Source organism: Agelaius tricolor, unplaced genomic scaffold (assembly GCF_023055355.1).
Source record: "Agelaius tricolor isolate 1412-34295 unplaced genomic scaffold, bAgeTri1.0.p SCAF_20, whole genome shotgun sequence".
In the NCBI taxonomy this organism is placed as follows: domain Eukaryota; kingdom Metazoa; phylum Chordata; class Aves; order Passeriformes; family Icteridae; genus Agelaius; species Agelaius tricolor.
This window is the reverse complement of record NW_027269280.1, coordinates 10,952,746-10,974,873: the sequence shown is the minus strand read 5'-3', so window position 1 is coordinate 10,974,873 and position 22,128 is coordinate 10,952,746. Positions and strand designations below refer to the sequence as shown.

The 22,128-nt window shown below is 44.6% G+C and overlaps 1 protein-coding gene across 1 annotated transcript; it reads right to left on the bottom strand.

The window, feature by feature from the left end:
- Positions 1-8,527: 8,527 nt before the first annotated feature.
- On the bottom strand, positions 8,528-15,774 carry YWHAH (tyrosine 3-monooxygenase/tryptophan 5-monooxygenase activation protein eta). Its single transcript, XM_071445598.1, has 2 exons — positions 15,370-15,774; positions 8,528-9,951 (listed from the first exon to the last, which is right to left on the bottom strand). The coding sequence occupies exons 1-2, from the start codon at positions 15,454-15,456 to the stop codon at positions 9,295-9,297; spliced, it is 744 nt and encodes a 247-aa protein (XP_071301699.1). The 5' UTR covers positions 15,457-15,774; the 3' UTR covers positions 8,528-9,294.
- Positions 15,775-22,128: the final 6,354 nt, after the last annotated feature.

Here is a 22,128-nt window from a genome sequence, read left to right as displayed (position 1 = left end):
GAAGTGAAGATGAACCTCAGCTGGTCTATTCAGACCCAAACTGAAATAATGTGAAGCTTAGAAACCTCATTTGAGCGTGGCTGTAGGTGAGATATTTGTGTCAGACTAACCCCACTCTCAGCAGTCCCAGTGCCCACCAGCCCAGCTGTCTGCACAGCTCAGCACCAAGGAAAAGAGCACATTCCTATACAAAGGATTTGGTCCAGTTTGTCACAAGGAAGCATTTTTGTACCTCAAGACCTCATGCAGATTGTTGCTGTTACTCAGATAGCAACAATGCATTTCATATGCCAAGCACTTTGTAAATCTCTCCAAAGGCAGGCATTAGGGCTCCTAAAGTCCAACTCCTTCAGAGCAGCCCACTCAGCCATCTCCAAGGGGTTTCATTGCACAACCCTGCAGTCATCAGCTTGGAAATGTTCCAGGTGCTTAATCACAGCAGAGTGGAACTGAGAGAGGGAAGAAAAATTCTCAGAGATAAGCAGCACTAGGAAGGATGTGGTGGCCAAGGGAGAGAAACAGGAAAAGGGGAGGAGGAGGAGAGGAAAGGGAGAATAAATATCTCACACTGCTGATGGGCAAAACCACAAACTCCAGAGACAGACACAGAGAAGGCCAGCAGTGGTTCCCCCAAGTCATTCCTCTGTCCTCATCCACTTCCTCCCTAAATCAAAAGATATCATGGAGCAGCCAGCTGCACATCTCACACAAAAATCAGGCTAAGCTGGGCATTCCCATACAACTCTGACAAGCCAGTTACACCTTCAACAAGTTATCAGAATTATTTCTGCAGGAGAGTGGAAGGAAAGCTCAGCAGGGTCAGCACAGAATTAAGGAAAATAATTGCTAGAGGAGAAAATAAGTGGGAAAGAGGTGATGAAGACTGTTTTGGTTGTGGGATGGGGTTTTTTCAGGCTGAGCTGTGAGACTGAAACATCTGCATTAAGCTGTGCTTCAGGCTGCAGTCATTTCAAAAACTATTTTTAATAGTTATTATTAATAAAAAGAATTTATTCAAAAAGAATTTTTAAGAAACCGTGGCAAAATACAAAATAATGCCCTTTTGTTTGACTTCTGATAAATCTCTTTGATGAAAAATGATGTATGACAACATGAAGTAAAACAAAATGCTGAGAATTTACTTAAAAGGGAGAAAGAGGAAAATACAGAGTAATGACTAATGGCCTAGCAAAAATAAATCTGCTATTAACTGTGTTGCCTTAAGTAATAAAAATTAATATGCATAAATATCTAATTCATTCCCACAGTAAGTGCTATGCTTTACAAGTGCACATACAAGTTCTAGATTAATTAAGAATAAAACAAATTCTGCTCTGATTGATACAAGACAATAAAGATCACACATAAGAGAAGAAATGGTAACATGCAGCTCACCAATGTGGACAAAGTACCATAGTGAGCAATAATAGTAAAACTTTGCAGCAGCTGTCCCAGAAGCTGTTAACAGCTTCAGCTCTCAGGCTAGTTAGCCCTAAAGAAGTAATTGATCTCAAAAAACTAAAGTTGAAGTAACAGAGAAAAAAATAAGACTTGGTTCTATTGAGTAAGAAATAAATTGTAAGGTCAGAAAATATATTTAGCATGAAGAATCAAAATATAGGTTGAATAAAATATCACCTGGGTATTCCTTACTTGGTGTCAGCCCATCCACCTGCTGCTAATTAGCACCAAGACATTATTGTGATTGCATTAGGATAACAGCATGAATAATTCATTATACCTTACCCAGAGATCTGGCACTTTAGTAGCTCTTAATCAGTTCCTAATCCAAGGATTCAGCATAATCTTTATGGCAGAATTAACAACTTACATCCACACATAATGTGTTTAGTAAAAATTTAAAGCAATTGTTTTAAACACAACTAACAATGGGCTAATAAGCTCAGCTAAAGCTGGGCTTTACTAATCTAAAAATAAATTAATTCTGTCCCCTTTTAGCCTAGGCTCATGGCCAATCTCACAGTGAGGAAGTGTCAGCTGTGGAAACCCAGAGAATGACTCAGCAGTGGTACCAAAGTGTGCTCACCTCTGAGCAATGCTGGGCTCTGATCACACCAATGACAGCAAAGGTCTGAATTCCCAATGCTTCCATCCCATCTTGGAGCCCAGAGGGGCTTAACAGGACTTGTTCCAGCAGAGGCAACCAGCAGTCCTTAAAAAGCTTGGGTGGCATGAGGGAGCAGAAATGGCTCTGCCCTTTAGGACATGCAGGAATCTCACCCACCCTCGGCCAGCCAGCAAACACTGCAGAGACCTGGGCCATTTCTGCTCCCTGCTCTCACAGCAAACACTGCAGAGACCTGGGCCATTTCTGCTCCCTGCTCTCACAGCAAACACTGCAGAGACCTGGGCCATTTCTGCTCCCTGCTCTCACAGCAAACACTGCAGAGACCTGGGCCATTTCTGCTCCCTCTCTCACAGCAAACACTACAGAGACCTGGGCCATTTCTGCTCCCTGCTCTCACAGCAAACACTGCAGAGACCTGGGCCATTTCTGCTCCCTGCTCTCACAGCAAACACTGCAGAGACCTGGGCCATTTCTGCTCCCTGCTCTCACAGCAAACACTGCAGAGACCTGGGCCATTTCTGCTCCCTGCTCTCACAGCAAACACTGCAGAGACCTGGGCCATTTCTGCTGCCTGCTCTCACAGCAAACACTGCAGAGACCTGGGCCATTTCTGCTCCCTCTCTCACAGCAAACACTGCAGAGACCTGGGCCATTTCTGCTCCCTGCTCTCACAGCAAACACTGCAGAGACCTGGGCCATTTCTGCTCCCTGCTCTCACAGCAAACACTGCAGAGACCTGGGCCATTTCTGCTCCCTGCTCTCACCGGGGAGGCAGTGACAGGAACAGAGATGGCAGCTCCAGGGTGCCCTGGCTGCCATGGAGACAGGAGGCCACTGCAGAGGGTGGCCACCCTTGCATCCCTCTGGGTGGTGCTCTAGGGCCCCACACCCTGGGCAGGTGCCACTGGATAACCGGGCTGTACTTCACTAACAACCACCCGGGATCTGGCTTTTTTCTGAGTCAAAACAAAGAAAACATGGCCTGTCTCTGTCTCTCTGCAAGCCTCTCAAGAGCCCTGGGCCAGTCCCGAGTCTGCAGACACCGGGGGCAGCCCCGACACGGCGGACAGCAGGGAGACACTCCCTGTGCCCCGAGGGTGCTGAGGGCACCTGGGCTGGGGGGAGACACTCTCTGTGCCCTGAGGGTACTGAGGGCACCTGGGCTGGCAGGGAGACACTCTGTGTGTGTGCCCCGAGGGTACTGAGGGCACCTGGGCTGGGGGCAGACACTCTCTGTGCCCCGAGGGTACTGAGGGCACCTGGGCTGGGCCCCTGTGCAGCACAAGAGACACCAGAGACATCGGTAGAAGAGAAAGGGCCGACTCTTAGCAGGGGTTAATCCAAGGTTTTATTAGGATCCCAAAGGAGCTCCTGCCGAGAGCCCCGGGAGATGTGCCAAGGTTACATTTAAAGGGAGGTGGAAACCCAAAGTAGAGAACATTTTACCAACCAATGAGTGACCCTAAGGGATGGATGCTGGGGGATGGACATATAGGACAGCGTATGGGGCAAGGCTCGGGGGGCTGACCCCTGGCCTCTGGCTGATCACTCGACATCCTGGACTGAAACTTCTGCATGGAGGGGATGGGAGGCTGAGTGATTGACAGAGAGCCAGGGTGGGGGTTTGGGGATGATCTCATCCCGGGAGAGGGATAACACAGGTAGAAGGAGGGGGGTACAGTTGGAGATAAACCATTTGGGAAAAATACGGGAATACAAAACAAAACTACTTCAAAGTATTACAAAATATAAAAACACACTACAACAATGGCCAAGCACAAGTTTGTCTTTGCAGACAGAGAACACAATCCATTTCACTCAGCAGGGAAAGCAGGGAATCACTGTCATCCATCTACTGCTCTGCCCTCTGCAGGAGTCAGATGTGGATTTGTGCTGGAAGGGCACAACACAGGCACAAAGGCTGTGAGGAAAACGCTGCTCCTGCCAACCCCCTGCAACTCTGCTGCCTTCCAATGTGTGCCTTAGTGCTTGGGAAAGGAACCAAGGCTTTTCTGCCAGCCCTGCTCTTTCAGTAGCCTCTGCTGGAGAAATCTCTGAATAAAGGACATCTCCAGATTGTTCAAACAAGGCTGCAGTTCTCTAAATGCCACAAAGTTTATATACAATTACTGCAAATATTAGGCTTATATTTCTAATAATGTAGGTTTATTATAATTTATAAATCATATATAATTTATATATATAAATTATTACAATAATATATTTTCTATAGATATATATGTATATATCTATAGATAAATAGATATATTATATATAATGATATTTGTATTATTTATAATAATATTTATATACTTATAATTATTATATTTAATATGTATAATTGGCAAAACATCACCAAAAGTCATATGGACAGTATATTTTGATCTGTTTCTTCTCTTAGACATGTTGTGAAAGCACTTAATTCTTCAGAGATGGAAGAGTTCAGCTACTATTAGATTGAGTCCTAAAGTGGAATCGATCACATTATCGAATTATGTGAAAATAGCTCATCCTAATTTGAGTACATCACAGTGCATAAGTGATTTCTTAATGATTTCCTCTAGAAAAATATATATATTAACTGCTGAAGTACTCACAGTGCTCTTCCTTGTGCTCTCTGGGGTTTACAAAAACCCAACTCAATGAAAATAATTCATCTGGCTATAATGTTTGACTTGGGACAGACCAAGCTGGCTCATAACCATTAGTTAAAATCATTTAGACTAAAATATAAGTTACACTGAAGATTCAGAAAAATGTGTATATTTGAAGTGCATATACATATATATATATATATGTATGTAAGTGTATTACTACATTTATAGTTATTCAATATTAAACCACAATTGGCATATAGGAAAGTCATAATAAACACTGTTATTTCTAACAGATGGTTCCATTTCTAATGTCAATTAAAAATTTACCTGGCCTGACCTCAGTGTTCAGAAAACATCCTCATTAATCTCAGAAATCATTAAGGCTCAGACACTAAACCATCTGCATCTATGGAACCTCAAGTACTGCAGGCTTGTTCAGAACAAGATCTAAACATCCTCTGTCAATTATGTGGATAATCAACTTCACATCCTTCAAAATCTGCCACTGATGTCAAGGAGCTGCTTCAACCAACCTAAGATCTATCAAATAGGTTTCTTGTGTTGTTGAAGTGGTTTAGCCAATTTTTCCTCATCAATTATGTTAAATTAATTCAAATATGTGGTGTGGGTAGAATTTCAAAAAACCAAAGATTCAAAGCACTGGAATATTTTTCCCGTTTCCTCTCTGTCCTCAAACTCAAATTGGTTTATTAAAAGATTCCCAGTTGTTCCCAAGCTGAAGAAAATGTTTTATAATGTATAACAACATCAGTTTTCACCCTTCTAACTTCCATTATCATTAAGTCATTCTCTTACATGACTTAAAACACAGCCAGGCTTTTTATTTTCCTCACTGTGAGGTGTACTGACATCATTTCTTTCTAGATTATTCTAAAGCAGCCTATTGCAGCTGCTGGAAGAGGCCCTGAGAGTAGGTTGGGGAATATCCTCCATGCTCCTTTGGAAACAGATCAGGCTCTGTCAGCTGGATGGAAGTCAGTCAGTCCATCCCATTTACAGTGGAGATCACAGGGGTGAGGACTGAGGATGGAAAACCACAGCCTGAACTTACAGGCAAGGGAAAGGCAATGTGGAAAATCTATTTTCAAACCAATAACGAGCCCCAAGTACTAACAGAGTGAATGGTTACTTACCAGAGGAACTGTGCCCTTTGATCTGTGCTATCCATGGACCTCCAGTCTCACCTCTCAAGGTTTCTGCTTCCCTAGAACCTTCACCTTCTCAGAGCTCCTGCTCATGTTGAGGAACAGCCTCTCAGGCCATAGTTTAGTGTCCCACAGCATTGGCACATTTTGCTCCAGGGGGTTCAATAGGGTGTGGGTGTTTTTGTACTCTGAGAGATGAGCACAACCATTTGAACATATTTGAGCAGATTAGGACATAGACTGAGAGTATCTCTGTCCCTAGAAAGACACAATTGATTTAAGGGCTGACTACACCATGGCTTTCAAGTTCCTTTAACATCCCAGAAAATGCTGCTTTACTGTTAGCAGCTGGCAGGATGCTAAAAATCCAAGGATATACCCAGGCCTTGTTAATATTACACCAAAACCCTCAGAATGACTGAACCTCTCAACCAAAACCCTCAGAATGACAGAACCTCTCAACAAAGATTGGAAATCTTCCATACCTGCTCAGTGATTGCCCATGGGCAGCTCCTCACAGCACAGCCAACAAACTGCAGCTCTCTCCTCCCCCAGCTAAGCCACTCTTTTGTAGCACTCTTCTTCTTATTGGACACAGCTGTGCCCTATTAAGGGCAGGCTTGTTCCTAATTTTTGGTGACTAGTATAGCTGCAGCTCCTCAGGTGTGAGATTACCTTCTGCACTACCTTTATTGTCTTACATTCTATCCCTCCACAAAAGATTGCCTGTAAAAGACATGAAAATTGTGGTTCTGGGCAAGAGTAATGCTCAGATGGACACTAATGAAACCCTCATCATGTAAGAGCAGCAAAGAACCTTTTATGCCTTCAAGGACACATAAAGTCCCCCCTTGGGACAAGGGGGAAAGTCTCTCAATTTTGAGTCTTTCCATTGGAATTACTCCTGCCTCAAACAATGTTGGGAACTTCAACTAAGCACCTTTGGTGAATACATCTGGTGTCTTCAAACAATAAATTTGGCATAGCCTAGGATTTTTTATTTCTTTTAGAGAGTGACAGGCAGAAGACACGACTTGGCAGTGACCTATGAGAAATACCAGTTCCAAAATACCTGAATCCTGTGGTCTTCTGAAAAATATTGGAATAAACATGTGCAATTCATCAGCTTTGGTTTCCTCCAGATCACAGTAAGGATTACAAAAAAAGCATTTAGCAATGCCAGGGCCCAGGAAATGAAAAAGCTGCTGAAGTGTAAACAAGGATATGGATTGCACTGGAGCATTTGTTTTCTTGCTCCATAGAAAATTCTGCTAACTCCTACCAAAACACAAGCACAAAAACATGCTCTGCATGCCATTGGCTCATTCACTGACAGCTGGCAAACGGGGGAGAAGTATCTGAGCTCCTCCTGGGAATGCAGTTCACTGCTGCAAGCATCATTCTGCAGGATGCCTTGGTCTCCACTTGGATCCTGTGCACCAGGGCAGCAGCCAAGCACAGCTGCCTGCCCAGGGATGCCAGAGCTGCTGAAACTACAAACTACACAGTGCTCATGGCTTTGTGATAAAGGGTCTGCACAAGACAGTGACTAAAGTGAGAAAGGACCCCTTGGCTTTTGAATTAAGAAAAATATTAATAAAAAGGTAATATTAATATTACCTTAAAATATTAATTTAAAAGGTAACAAAAAGACAGGTATTTCTATCAAAAGGTAAATCAACCTACCAACTACTAATATTTTACTAACCACCCAGAGTGTTTCAGTGTAAAAGGCAATCTTATGGCCAAGTTTTACCTTGGTTCCACAGGGGCAGTAGGAAGGTGTGTAACTATTTTCACCTTTTTCAGATGTTGTGTTACTCTTTTAATTGTTGTCAATTTTACTGATATAATAAAGCTAGAATTATCTCTAAGATGATAGAATACATAAATGCACACAAATCTACCATTAAAAATTCTAAAACTCTGGATGCTTAAAAAGAACCAGTGCACTGCTTTTAAAAAGTACGAGCAGCCCTAGTGGGCAATTCTGACCAGTAATAATTATTTCTATAATTAAAAACTATCAGTTCTGATAAATGAGAACTTACATGACCTTTGAGCTAGCTCAGGGGCCAGGGGCAGTCTGGACACAGCTAACTTCTCCTGCTTCTGGGACACACCATGACAGAGGTGTGCTCAGCACCAATAAACGTGCATGTGCTCTAACTGTTGGGAGAAAACAAAAACAGTGTTAACTTTGGGTTCTGGACTTGAGTGAGCTAAAGAGAGAAAGGCAGTCTCTAGCAACAAGTACTGCTTCTGTTTGAAGCAGGTAAATATGAAATAGCTACTGTGTTTTTCACCTATAAAGGTGATTTGGTGATCAGCACTTCAGAAAAAGAGCCTAAAGGTTGCAGTGGACAGAAGCAACCACGAGTCTCTGCACTGATATGGTAAGTATGAGCTTTACAGCTGTTCAGCAGCCCTTGTACAGAGCAAACAACTGAATATAGCACCTTGGGAAATCCACTTAAACAGAGGTGATCCCCACTGCAGGTGCCTTTGGGGTTTGTGGGTTTGGGCTTTTCCTCTTTCAGCACACTATGTTGTGTTTTTTGTTGTTTAGCATGTGTCAACTTCTCATTAAATTTTTGATTAAGTATGTTTTAACTTGTCAGTGATGTGTTGGATAACTTTATCTCTGCTCCAAAGAAAAGACAGGACAGCTCATGTAGAGATAACATCCCTGAAGCAGCATTTTATTTTATTCACTTAGTTCCAAAACATTTAATTTAGAAGTCTGGCTTCCCAGTCATCCATCTTAACATGGGCAAATATTGACATAGAGTTGTCAGAGTACACAGACAACCAAACAGCCAAAGAGTTTACAAAAAATAAATTCATGATTCTTCAAAACAACTGCAAAAGGTTACAAGTATCAAAACTCTTAGGTAGATGCACTGCATTTAAAGAAACTGTGCACATAAGTTAGAGGCAAAAAAACCAAATTGCTACTGAAACCTCACATTTCAAACAGTTTATTGTAAACTGATGAACAGAGCTGTCATTTCACATCAGCTTAACTGTTTTCTTTGACTGAAAAAAATTTGGGGTGGCTAATTTACTTTGCATGCACAAAATGTACTGCTTAACAGAACTGTCAGCTCATTTCAAACAGAATACTTTAACTGGAATCTAGTTATCCTCAATCACTTTCCATTATTCCTTTCCATATTTTCCAATCAACAGGCAAATTAAAAATGCCTCCTTCTGCACTGCTGAAGTGCAACTAAGATCAACAGGGCCAATAAACCAATCAATCCATCAATGCCCATGAAGACTCATCTGAAACTGCTTCTTGATAAGGTGGACAGCAGATCTGAACAGCTGTACAATACAGATATGCTTAGCACTAGATATTTAGTGTGACTGTGGCAAGGAAATATTGGTGATGATGGGGATGGCCAAGTGGATGAAAGAGGGATCAGAGGAAAGCTTATTAATTATTGCCCTCTCCTGCTTCTTCATCCTGCTGATCACTCGTCCACAGGGTGAGGTTATCTCGAAGTAACTGCATGATGAGAGTGGAGTCCTTGTAGGAATCCTCATTTAGTGTGTCCAGCTCTGCTATGGCGTCATCAAAGGCTTGTTTGGCTAAAAGGCAGGCCTGCTCAGGGGCATTCTGGATTTCATAGTAGAACACGGAGAAATTGAGGGCCAGCCCAAGCCTAATGGGGTGAGTGGGCTGCATGTGCTCTTTGCTGATTTCAAAAGCCTCTTTATAGGCAGCTTCTGAGGCTTCCACCACACTGTTCTTCTTCTCTCCAGCAGCAACTTCTGCCAAATAGCGGTAGTAATCCCCCTTCATTTTCAGGTAAAAGACCTTGCTCTCATACTGGAAGTCATTGCAGTTCTTGATCAAGTATTTATCTAGGAGAGCCAAAACATCATTGCAGACTGTCTCGAGCTCCTTTTCTATCTTCTCCCTATAGGCTTTAACCTTCTCCAGCTTCTTCTCGTTCCCATCTGCCATGGTCTTCTGCTCTATGCTGCTGATGACGCGCCAGGAGGACCGTCTGGCTCCCACTACATTCTTGTAGGCTACAGACAGCAGGTTTCTGTCCTCGTTTGAGAGGGGCTCATTCAGCTCAGTGACCTGAAAACACAGACAAAGAGCAAATTTAAAGGGTTTGCCTTAGAGAAGAGCGTGCAAACCTCCTTCAATACCTTCATCACGAAGTGCAAGATTCAAAACTTCTTCTAGAACCCAAAATTCCTCCTAGACAGGATTAACTTTGTAACATTGAAAGTTTAAAACTGTTCTGCAGTCAGGATTTACAAGAGAGAAATCCCCATAGATTTGAAGGAATAGAAGGGGTATTTAGAAGCCATTGCAAAGAACATTCACTGAATAAAAGTGAGTCCAGCTTGTGTAATGGAGAAGCAATCACAGTGGAAGGCTCAGGATTTTTAGGAAGTCTGCTCTAATTATACAGACTACACACTTAGTGATGAGTTTAAATGTACCTAGAACCAGGTTTTGGAATCTGGAGCACAGCAGGGACACTGGAAACTGGTGCAATTCTCCTATTTCTGTCTCCTGCTGCCTGTGTCCATCCCACAGCAGCGATGGAAGCGCTGCAGTCATTAAGCTCTGCACAGCACAAATGGAACCAGTGCTCCATGGTCTCTGTCAGACATGTAGTGGGTGATTACACAGTGTAGTACAAAAGTTACCCTGATTTCTGCTAACTGGCTGCAGACAAATTCCAGGGATAGGAGGTGAAAGAATCTGCATAGAAATAGGACAGCAAATCAGGAATGAAGCCATGATCAACTTGGAACTGCTGCTTCAAAAAGCTGAGACAGAAGGATAATACTTCTAATAAATACTGTATATTTAGGCCTATTTCACTTGATGGTTTAACTCAGGCTAGCACATCCATGGTCACTTGAAATTGTTCTACTTTTTTAAAATTTATACACATGAAACTAAACACAAAGGAATTATGATGAAAAATGTAACTCCTCTACCTTAGCCATGCTCCTTTAAAATTAGTCACTAGAATTCTAAGGATATGTCCTTTGGTATGAAAATAAACCTGTCCTTGCTCAGACACTGTTAAAATCATAACTATTTCTTTTAAAAATGTGCACATTTACACTGCTTGAAAGGCACCAGAGTGTTCACAGCCAGTACTTACATACTACAAACAGTCAAGTCACAAATATTTGCACTATTCTGACACTGCTGGCATAGGCAGTGAACCTTCTACAAATGTGCTTGTTTCCAGATCCAAAAAAATACTTTATGTGAATTATAACTCTTACAGTAAGAGAGAACTTGCTTTCAAATTTGGGTTTTGTTCTTAAAATATATTAAGTCAATTAGTTTTATCTCCAAAACGACTTTTCAGGAACCTGAACTCCCAAAAGACACTGCTCTGCTTGTCCTAATAGAATTAGAGGCAACCTACAGAGGATGAAATGCACAGGAATAAACTCTAATGACATCTTCAGAATCTTCATCATAGCTCCCAAGCAAATTTTCCTCAACAATCTGCACCACAACCTACCTGGATCATCTCTAGTACAGATCTCAACAGTTCTTTCACTGTTTAGTGACCAGAATGGGAGCATATAAAAGGAATCCTGACTTAGCCCTGAACTCCTAACTCCACAAGCCAATGAGGGTGCAGCACTCAATGAGTGTGCAGCACTCCATCAGCTCAGAATCAATAAATCAATAAATCAGTTCTGTGTGTGATCCCACTCAGGCCATAGACCAAGCTGAGCTCCTGCCCAAGGACAACAGCCCAGAGTGAGAGCTCCACAAGGGAGAGCAGATCCATGCCCTGACCCAGGTCAGTGGCCTGTGGTTCTGAAGCAGGAGCTGCACAAATCACTGTACCTGAGCCAGTACAGGCAGGTGACATGAATAGAACTTGCCTGATACAAAGCTGTGCAATCCATCATTGTGGAACAAACAGAAAGCAGCCTAAGGGATTTAAAGCAGATCAGTTTCCTGTATCATGGGGGTTCAGAGCTCTGTACCAAGAACTGGAATTCTGTAGCTGCAGGTACCCAGAGAAGGCCATGGGAAGCCATCTCCCAGCAGGGAGGGCACTGCTTGCTTTAAAGACAACTCACTCCCCTCTCCTACACAAACACACTTCATTAACCCCAAAGCAGACCCTCAGGGATAGGTACTAAAAATACAGAATATCCCACACTTTACAGTCCATTGATATATACAGATAAAGCCTACATAACAAACTAGAACCTCAAGCTATTTTCTTTCAAAAACTTTAGTTCAATACTTAAATTTATTTCACTGTGTAGTATTTCTCAGATGACAAATGTTAAAATTCTGTATCTCACATCACCCACATTACCAATTTTAACTAGTAAATTATTTTTTACACTATGTAGCTATACTGGAAAAGCAACATCAATCAATAGAGGTCCTAAGTACTACCTATTAGGATTAATACTGTCCAGAAACCAAAGGGCTTACACAGCTACAATTTTTCTTGGTTTCTGGAATTATCTAAACCAAAGGGTACACAATGCTGAAATCTCAGGATGCTGAAGCATTTGTTGCATCAACTGAGAACCTTTCACCACACTTACACCCAAAGCATCTTTCTCCAGTGTGCTGAGAAACAATTCTGTACCTACCTGTGTAAGCTTTATTTGCAACAGCTGGAATCCTGGAGCAGCAGTGGGAACACCACGCCCCATGGAGGAATGCCATTCACATAGGATTGTATGTGCCATTAAAATGACTTGAATAGTTACAAATTACTGGCTTTAGTAAACTAAACCAAATTATTTGTAACAGCAACTATTTCATTTTCTTCTCCTGTTTACACATTACAATCGAAAATAATGGAATTCTTCCATGAAAAAAAAATGTTTACCACAACAGAAATTTGTATTGAGCAGTAAATTCCTTATTTAAGCTACAACTGCTACTTGGTCTAGCTTTTTTCTTTATAGGAGGAATTAATGGGAATAAAAAATGAATGTTTCTCCAGCTTTATGCTGACAGATGAAACAGCAGCCTTGTCACTTTTTTCCTCCAGTGGCAGAGTCAAAAATCAAGCAAAGACACTTTCACTACAACAAGCATTTGTTACTTTATGTTTCTGAAGTAACTACCATGCTGATGGCTACATTCTGTATTGCAAAGTGCAGGAATATCTCAAACTGAAATTGGTCAGATTTCAGTTTACACTGAAAGCACACTACTTTCATATAGCACCTTTAAAAAGCACCAGATGTGTTACATTCCGAGATTTTTTAAAAAATTAAACTTTTCAAATATGAATATATATATATATAAAAATATAATATAAAGATAACTTGGAGAATAGATTTCTGAGTTAGAATACTGATTTCCTTCCTTTTGGAGGAAGTCTAAATTCTCTGGATTGCAAGGTTACTTCACTATGAAGCGATATGGATTAAAAGCTCTCTGAATTATCTCTCAGTTATTTGCAATCCCTGAAACAGAAGTATGAGCTGTGAGGAGAGCCAGCCCTCAGAGCATTCCACAGATTATGCTCAGACCTATAAAACCAACCTCAACACTGAAGAGCATTCTGGAAATTGCTGAGTTGGAGTGAACACCTGGAAAACCAAATAACCAACAGATGCTACATCACAGACATGAACAGTGTAGGAACAGCTCTAGAAAAGGGAACTGTTGCTCTTAAATCCAGCTTGCTTTTTGTATTTTAAAAGTATCTCTAAGTTTCAAGACACCACTTGCTTACAAAGCGTTCTGGAGCTCCCAGTTACAGAAGCCCTGATCACACAAATTATTTGTGAGCAGAAGGGGCATTAAAATGAGAATACCTCAGCTCCAGATCAATCACAATTTGCACAGCAATTAGAACAGTTTGAAGACAACTGGACATGCACACTAGCTCTGAGTACTTGATTTACATTTCCTAAAGCAAGGCAGCTGTGTTCTCATGGTGTCCCACATGCCCAGGGATCATACACACGCTGCAGCTCTGCAGTTCTTGGAGAAATACAAAACTTTTACTAGCAACAGCCAGGAATTGTCTGCTTGAGCCATACATTTTAGTGGGTTCTCTCTTTCATCTTTTAAAATTTCCAACTGAAAGAAGAGTTGTTACTATTATATCATTTGTATCAAGAACTCTAGGGATAGAATTTATCAACACACCTTATTTTAATGTCTTGTGGCTCTGATATTGAGATGCTCATTAGTATCACTGCTTTAGAACTGGACTGGTTGTAACATTTATTACAACATAATAGCAAAAGTGAACAAAAGCAGCAAAATTAGTGTCTTTTTACTGCCCTCATTTGAGGGAGGTGACATTCTTACAACAAAAACGTGGACTCCATTTGAAGCTGCTCTTTTTCGACCTAAAATCATCAGAACTCTCAAGAGAAACAGTTCCTCTTGGGGCCTTCGATGTTCACAGAGGACAGATCAGCAAGAACAAACCAATTGTAATCTGATATGGAAAGACTGCTAAGCATCCAGGGGCATTAACATTACCCATAACATTCAGATCCTGTGAATGCTTTGTTTTCAAAAAAGGGACTAGACATAACAGGTTTGACCATTCTACAATTTTATTATGTATCGGTACAGTCAGATCAGTACAAAAAATTTTCATTGCTTGGTTCTGAAAGGAGCAGAGTTGCAAATGTAACATTGTTTAAACACATTTCGGTATTCAACAGGGTATGGAATGCACTGAGAAACTGTTACCCTACAAAGAAGAGGCAAAAAGGCAACGTTAAAGCTCGGGAAAGGCTCCTGGAACAGGGGGTAGCTTTCCCACCTGGACGCAGCTACTATCTTTGAGTTACCGATGGTAGCGAGTGAGGCAATAGAAACGTCTAGAAGAGGAAGGGGCTCCTCTCGCTGTGTCCCCAGACAGCCCCCGCCGCAGTGCCCATCCCACGGCACCAGCGCCCCCAGACGCTGGCGGATGCCCAGGAGGGGAGATGCACCCCAAGGTGAAACCCAGCACCTCGTCGGGGCGGGAGGGAGGGAGGTGGGCGAGGACGGGCCCCATGTGTAGCAGAGAAGGAACGCACAGCGTTCCCGCCGCCAGGAGAGGCGGGCGCCGTTCAAATGGCCGCACTGCGAGCCCGATTGGCGCGGTGGGGAGACGGAGAGGAGGGCATGGGGACAGCCACACCCCCGGGGCAGGGACAGGCGGGGAGCGGGAGGGCTGCGAGACAGGCAACGGAGGGAATGAGGGGGGAAGGAAACACATTTTGAAAGGGGGTGCTAGGTCCGGTTTGGACCGGCTACTCTTTGTCTCATCTCTGCCCAAGGCAGGTAGCAGCGGGCACCGCCCCACACGGCGGCGAGCTGTCCCGGCGGGATGGTCTGGCTGCCGCTCCCGCCCTCCTTTCTTCACCGCGACGGGTGGGAGCCGGCGGCTTGCATCCTCCCCGGCCCCGACCCCGCCTCGGACCAGCCCGCACTTCCTCTCCCTCCCTCCCCCGCTACTACTCCCCTGCACACTCCTCCCCGAGTACGCCCCACGGCCGCCACGCTACCGGCCCCACTCACCGACTTCATGGCCGAGGCCATGTCATCGTATCTCTCCGCCTGCTCAGCCAGGCGGGCTCTCTGCAGCAGCTGCTCTCGGTCCCCCATGGCCGCTTCCGTGGTGGCTGCCGGGCTGGGCTCTGCGCGCCCCTCAGAGAGAGCGGAAGGCGGGCGGGGATGTGCGGCTGGCCGCGCACGGGTGGCGGGAGCAGGAACCGTAAGCGGAGCCGCCCGCTGGGCTGTGCCGGGCTGGGCTGAGCTGTGCCGGGCTGGGCTGAGCTGTGCCGGGCTGAGCTGTGCCGGGCTAGGCTGGGCTGTGCTGGCCGCCGCTCCCTCGCCCGCCGGCCGCGCTCCCGGACCGACCGCGGCGTGTGCGGCTCGGAGCCTCGCGCTGCTGCCGCCGCCCGCGCCTGCGCGCCGGGAAGGCAACGAGGGGGCGGAGCCGCGGTGCTGCAGGGGAGGGGAGGGGGCGCCGCTCCCCCGCGCTCTATTTCTAGGTGACGTCACTTGCTATAAATAGCCATGGCGGGGCGCCGGCCGCGGGCCGCGCGTGCGCGCTGCGAGTGCTGCATTTTCCTGCTGCAAAGGTGGAGGTGGGCGGGGGGCGCGGGCACTGCGGGACGGGGCACGGCACGGGCTCGGACACCGACACCGACACGGTCACCGCCGCACCGGGCCTGCCTGGCCTCGCCCGAGGCACGGGCAGGCCGCCCCTGGCTGACCACGGCCGGGGTGAGCACGCTCCGCGTTCACGTGCGTGACCCTGCCCAGCCCCGGGGCTGCTTTGTGCGGCCGCAGCCCGCAGTGGTGGCACGGCCGTGCCTCTGAGGGGAAATGAGCGGATCTCGCATCCCCGCTGCCTTCAAACAGCCCGAGCTGTGGGGGTGGTACCACGGAGCAATTCTACTACCTTACCTAAGAGATGCAGTTAATTCAATTTTACTACGTATTTTAATGTGTAATAGTCAAGCTCCTCTTTCATAAATTGACAGACTACCATTCTTACATAAAAATTATCTCAAGGCAAGAACCTTGCACACACAACAAACTGCTGCTGCTGTCCGCAGAAAGGCTGGGAGCCCCGTTACTCATCTCTTACAATAAATCACGGATTCACTTTTCCCATTTAACCCTGGGCAGCATTTAAACATGCCTGCACTGCTGAAGGTGTGCGGAGCTGCTGGACAGGTTTGCTCACCTGCAGGCAGTTCAGCACCAGAGCACCTGTGCTGATTTCAGCTGCCATCTGTCCTCACCCCCAAAGAGAGGGAGACAAACTCCATGAGCACGCCCGGGAAGCACGGACAGGGCTGTTCCCAACCTCTCCACTACCCTCGGTACTCTCACACTGCTTCCAATGAGTCAATCCAGTCCCCGGTGTCACACAAAAGTTTTAAGCCTTAACTCTAATGCTGCTGGCTTTTGTGCATTAAACCCTAATGCCATTTAAAATAAATGCTGTGGTTTTAAAAGGGATTAGATGAATGCTGCTTGTTAAAAGACATAAATAAATATGACAAATAAGAATAAACTATAGTTATATGTAATAAGGCATGAAAGATAAAACTTAGCAAGTTCTAAACTGATTGCCAGAACATTCTGGAAACAGCCCTTGCAGTAGTGTGAAGCACAGACACCACTGTGCACTCATCCCAGCAAGACAAATGGGGCTTTTTCCTACTGGGATTTTGTTTTCACTGTTTCTAAGAGAAGGCAGTGACATCCAAAACCTGAACAGAATGAATCCCAAACATCAGTTCAATTTATTATCATAATTATTTTAAAACTTGCATTGATTTTACCTTAGAATAAATGTTTAGGTATAGACAGCAAAGATGTGATTTTGAAAGTGTATTATTCCATGTAAAAATACCAATTTTAGTGCATCTAACCCTTAGGCAAGAGTAGTGAGAGATGTGCCAATCCTCTTTGCCCAGTTCACTTCAGCTGGGAACCTTTGCAGCTGGAATAATTTCTCAGCAGAGATTAGTCAGTTTGCAAAGGATTCCAACAGCTCTGAAAATATGTAGGGTTTACCAGCAGCTTTCTAGTCTTGCACAGCAGCTTCAGACTCCCCAGGGAAATGGATTACAAAGTATTTTTAAAACCAGTTATTCACCCACTGAACCAATCTGCATTAATCTGCCAAATATATACGTAGATATATCTACACATGCACAAAACACTCTCATTAAATGCTTTGGTTTCCTTAATTGAGGCTTCTGTAAAACAGCTATTTCTCAGTCAAAAGCATCTCAAAAATTCCTAACCTTGAATCCACGAGGTCATGTGTAACCTCACTGCTCTAAAACCAGATACACATCTAAATTCAACAGTTTCAAGAAAAAGTGCTAAAATAAGGCAACATTGTGTGCAGCATTTCCACAGTGTGACTGTAACCCAAAGAAAGGGAAGAGATTGCATTTCCCACCCAAGGCAATGGGAGAGAGCACCTCTATTCTCCTGTGCATCCAGTGCTCTGCATCTGCACCCTCAGGAGAGGCTCCACAGTTACACAGAGGTACAAAGAAACAGAAATTAGAGCTCACACAGGGAGTTTTATAATCCTCTACAATATTTATGTCACAATGTCTTATAACAAAACTGGAAAGGAAAAGAAAAAATCAGCAGGCCTCTCATCAGAGTGCTGAACGGGGTGGAGGCAGGGCCTGCCTGCGGTTCCCCTGCTGAGCTCCCACCCCAGGCATCACTCCACGGTTCCCAGCAAAGCTCAGGAATGCTGCTCTCATGAGGCAGGACTGAGAACTGCTCCCAGAGTGACCACACCCAGCAAGAATTTGGAGATGGAGAAATTTATGGCACTGAAAATTGCACTATGACCTCAGGCCGTGGCTGTGCTCCAGAGGCAGATCTGATTCTTGGACAGCAGCCAGGGTCCATAAATAGCTCCTGGAAATGCCATTCCAGGTCAGGGCTCAGGGCCACTGGGGACACCACAGCTGGCTCCCAGGGTGTCTCCCCAGTGCTGATGTTCAGCTGCAGGGACACTGCTGGACAGGCACCACCACAAGGAAAGCACCATGGGCCATTCCCAGGTTTCCCCAGGATGGAAAACCTCCCCTTTTGTTATCCTGGAAGCACTGAGGGAGCACACACACGTTTTGTGCCACTCTTTCTGAGACTCATGGAACCACAGCAGTGCTGCCACAAAGTCCCTGCCACTGACATCCCCCTGATCCCTGGAGAAAAGGATCTTCCCTCTCCTTTCTGCAGCAAGGAAATGTTTTATTTAGGGAACTGCTAAATGATGAAAGTCTTGGGGACAAGATACTGAAAAACAGAGAGAGAGAAGAGAAACCACCCACTGGTGGGGGAGGTTAACCAGCTTCCACATCACAGCAAATGAAGTAGAGACAACTGTGGAAGAGAAAGAAATGGAGTTTGTTAACATCTGGTCTTGGAAATATTTGTGACTGGCCCTTACATGGGGCATGATGCTCAGACAGTGCTGCAGGACAGATTCTTCCAGAGACTGAGGACTATCTGTAATTTTTATTGTTAGAATTCTAGCAGCACATTCCCCCAGTAAAGAGAGATAAATGTGCACCAGGAGGATAGATGGTGTAACCAGTGACAAGATCAGAGCACGAGATAGCAGTGGGTGTAGCTGAGTGTGATGATTCTCTCCCAAACCACAAGGGACTGTAATTTCAGTGACATACTTCTAGCCAAACCATACAGCACACTTTAACAAGCCTCTAGGCTGTCACAGTGTGTGAAAATATTCTACTCTTTGTCATATTTCAATTTCATATTAATCTTGAATCACTCACAGAACCTCCCTCATAACTCAGGGGTAAATCCTAGAATGAAGAAAGATGACAGTGCCTGAGTGCTGCTCAGCAGCAGCTCCAGGGTTCAAGCCAAGCCTTGTGGTGAAGTACTCTGTGCATCTATTCACCTACACTTGAAAACACAAGGGTTCTGATTTGTACAAAACCTGTGAAGCTCTTGCTCCCCCATGGAAAGGGTGGGTCTGTAGCCCAAAGCCTGGTTGGGATCACTCAGTGCATTAATACCATTCAGTATTCACACACAGCAGCCTTTTGCATGTTCAAAACCCTGTGCAGACACCAGCTGATAAACCCTCAGAACTCTCTGGCAAAATGTGCTATCTTCCAGCACCTGCTCATTTCAGAGTCCAGTGAGGAAGCAGCAGCACTATGTCTGAATAAAAGATGATGGCAGCTTTTCCTTGCCAGAATGATTCAGGGATATGCACAGGGGTTCTCAAGCATGCTCAGTTGTGGGGGTTCCTTTAAGTGGTGAGAACACAGTAGCTAATTGAAAGCAGCTTTAACTCCTCATGAGCTACTTCAGACTGTGGTGTTTGCTACTCCTGCCCAGAGAGAAGAATGCAGTTTTACTCCTTATATAATGAGGGGAAAAGTAACCAGGATTCAGAAGCTTCAACAGGAAAACATGAAAAGCTGCTTATCAGCAGCTGCCAGCAGAGCACCATTTTGAAAAGAGGCTCTACAGGTAAGAGGAAAAAGAAACAACCCGTGTTAGAAAATACTAGAAGTAAAGGAACAATATGAACACAAAAGAACTCAATCCTACGATTTCTGGAACCTCTCTGAAAGACACCTCGTGCTGAGCATAAACAATTAAGGACTCAGCATTAACAGCCACATTTAAAAAGTAAGACCAGATCTGTCTTAACAAATGAATTTTTACTGCCCTTCAACCTTTACCAAAGTGGATTAGTTTGACTTAGAACTGGATTAAATCCCACTGAAAATGATTGATCTGAAACAATGACCTTTCACTGTAGAACATAACATGAAAGACTTTGGGGATAAGACTAATGAAGTGCAGAGATAAAACAAAATGCCTTGGCCGACATTTCCAAAAGTGGCCTCTAATTCTGGGTCCCCTACTTGAGTCACTGCACAAAGTGCTCATTTCCTCTAAAAACGAGGCCCCAAGAAAGCTGAGCCAGGCATCCAGAATGAGGGACTGCCTGAAAACACTTCCTTGGAGCTGTCTCCCCCAGCATTTGTCCTGAGTGGGTGTTGGATGCACAGTGACAGAAAGCAGAACTGCCAAGGGGACTGTGAGCAGGAAGAGCTGCTGCTCACCTCCTCCATCCCCTCGAGCAATGACTTGGGTCAGCTCAGGGAAGGTTTCATGGCAGTTCCTGTGCAGGACCTCCACAGAGCCATTTCCACACACACTTCAGGGCAGAGCCACCCTCAGCCTCCCACCGTGCCAGGCTCAGGGCTGTCTGCTGAGCTGCCAAGAGAAAAGCCACCTCTAGCAGCAGTGCTGGAAAACATGGATGCTGCCTATTGGAAATGTCCCTCTCACCTCAGGGAGGGTCAACTAACAGAACTTCTGCAAGTGCTCCTGGATTTCCATCCCCCTTCTGTGACCAATCAAGACATAGAGGCACTGTACTTTGGGCCCTTATATGCATTTTAAGATAAAAATAACTTTGGGTTTTTTCTATCTAGGGCAAGCTCCTTCCTTTGCTAGGCCAAGCCATGTGGAGGAGGAATGACAACAGCAGGTACAGCACATTCAGCTCAGGGCAGGTCAGCCACGTGCTCAGCGTGCTTCCAAGTACAGCTCCAAGGAAGAACAACAAAAACACATCCAGAGCTCGCTCCAGATGGTAGGACAGGGAAAGCAGAACATGATGGGGACACGAATCACATCTAGGAAACCAGAACGAGGCAAGACACAAATTGAACAAATTGCTACCCCAATGTGAATACAATGGGAAGAACTCCACTGGGTTCTCCTTGAAAGACCAACTCCAGCCAGCAGCACAGGCAGAGAAGGCCAAAAGCACTACTGGCATTCAGCACAGATTCACCTGCTCTCTTCCCCTGCTGCATGACCAGGCACCCAGTCTGCTCTGGCTCATGGATGGGGAAGCAGCAGCTCCCCCCTGAATGCTGCTCAGCCCCCTGGAACACAGCAGGGCCAAGTCCTGTGAGACCATCTGCAGGCACCCCTTGCAAATTCCTGTCCAAATGCAATGAGCTCCTCAAAGGTGCTTTGTGCAGCTTCAATAGCCAGGTGACATGGGGCAACAGTGGGCCAAAATACACTGTACTTCAACCACTTGACTTTACATCTCTTAAAGGGATATTTTAATTGGCTCAATTTTACATATCAAACTTTGAATTGTCTAACATAAATTTTCAGAAAAGTAATAAGTTATTTCACCTGGGAAATGACCTAGAAAATTCAGTTGTCCTCCAGAGAGCACTTGTACCAAATTCAGAAATGAAATTCATTAAGAGAAAAGGCCTTAATTCTGCTTTAGCTGAAAATCCTTTTTCAGATTTAAGTTTGGAAAAGAGACTTGTTGTTCTAGCACTCCTGAGGAATTTTGCTGAATTGAGCCTCCTCTTTTTAACTAAAAACTCAAAACAACTGTGTTCTTGAACTACTTTTAAAACTTACAAGGTCATAGGACCCTGGTGATGTTAACGTGGTAGAACAAAGGTCACTTATATGCCAAGCCAAAATACCTGCATTCCCTAGCATGGGTTGCTTTCTTAGAAAAGAACCTATATAGAATGACAGCTATCTAAAATTTCTGTACAGGCAGTGTTAATCTAATCTTATCTCTCCTGACAGGAAGCAGAACCAAGTATTTGAAAGGAACTGAAAATACATCTCATTGTAAGAGAGGCGTCATTCCTCTTTACTCCAATACATCTTCAACAGCAGGGAAGTGTAACCTCCCTGGCTTTCATCCACATGTATCATGTACCACTGGCTGCCTAAATCAGAGTCATT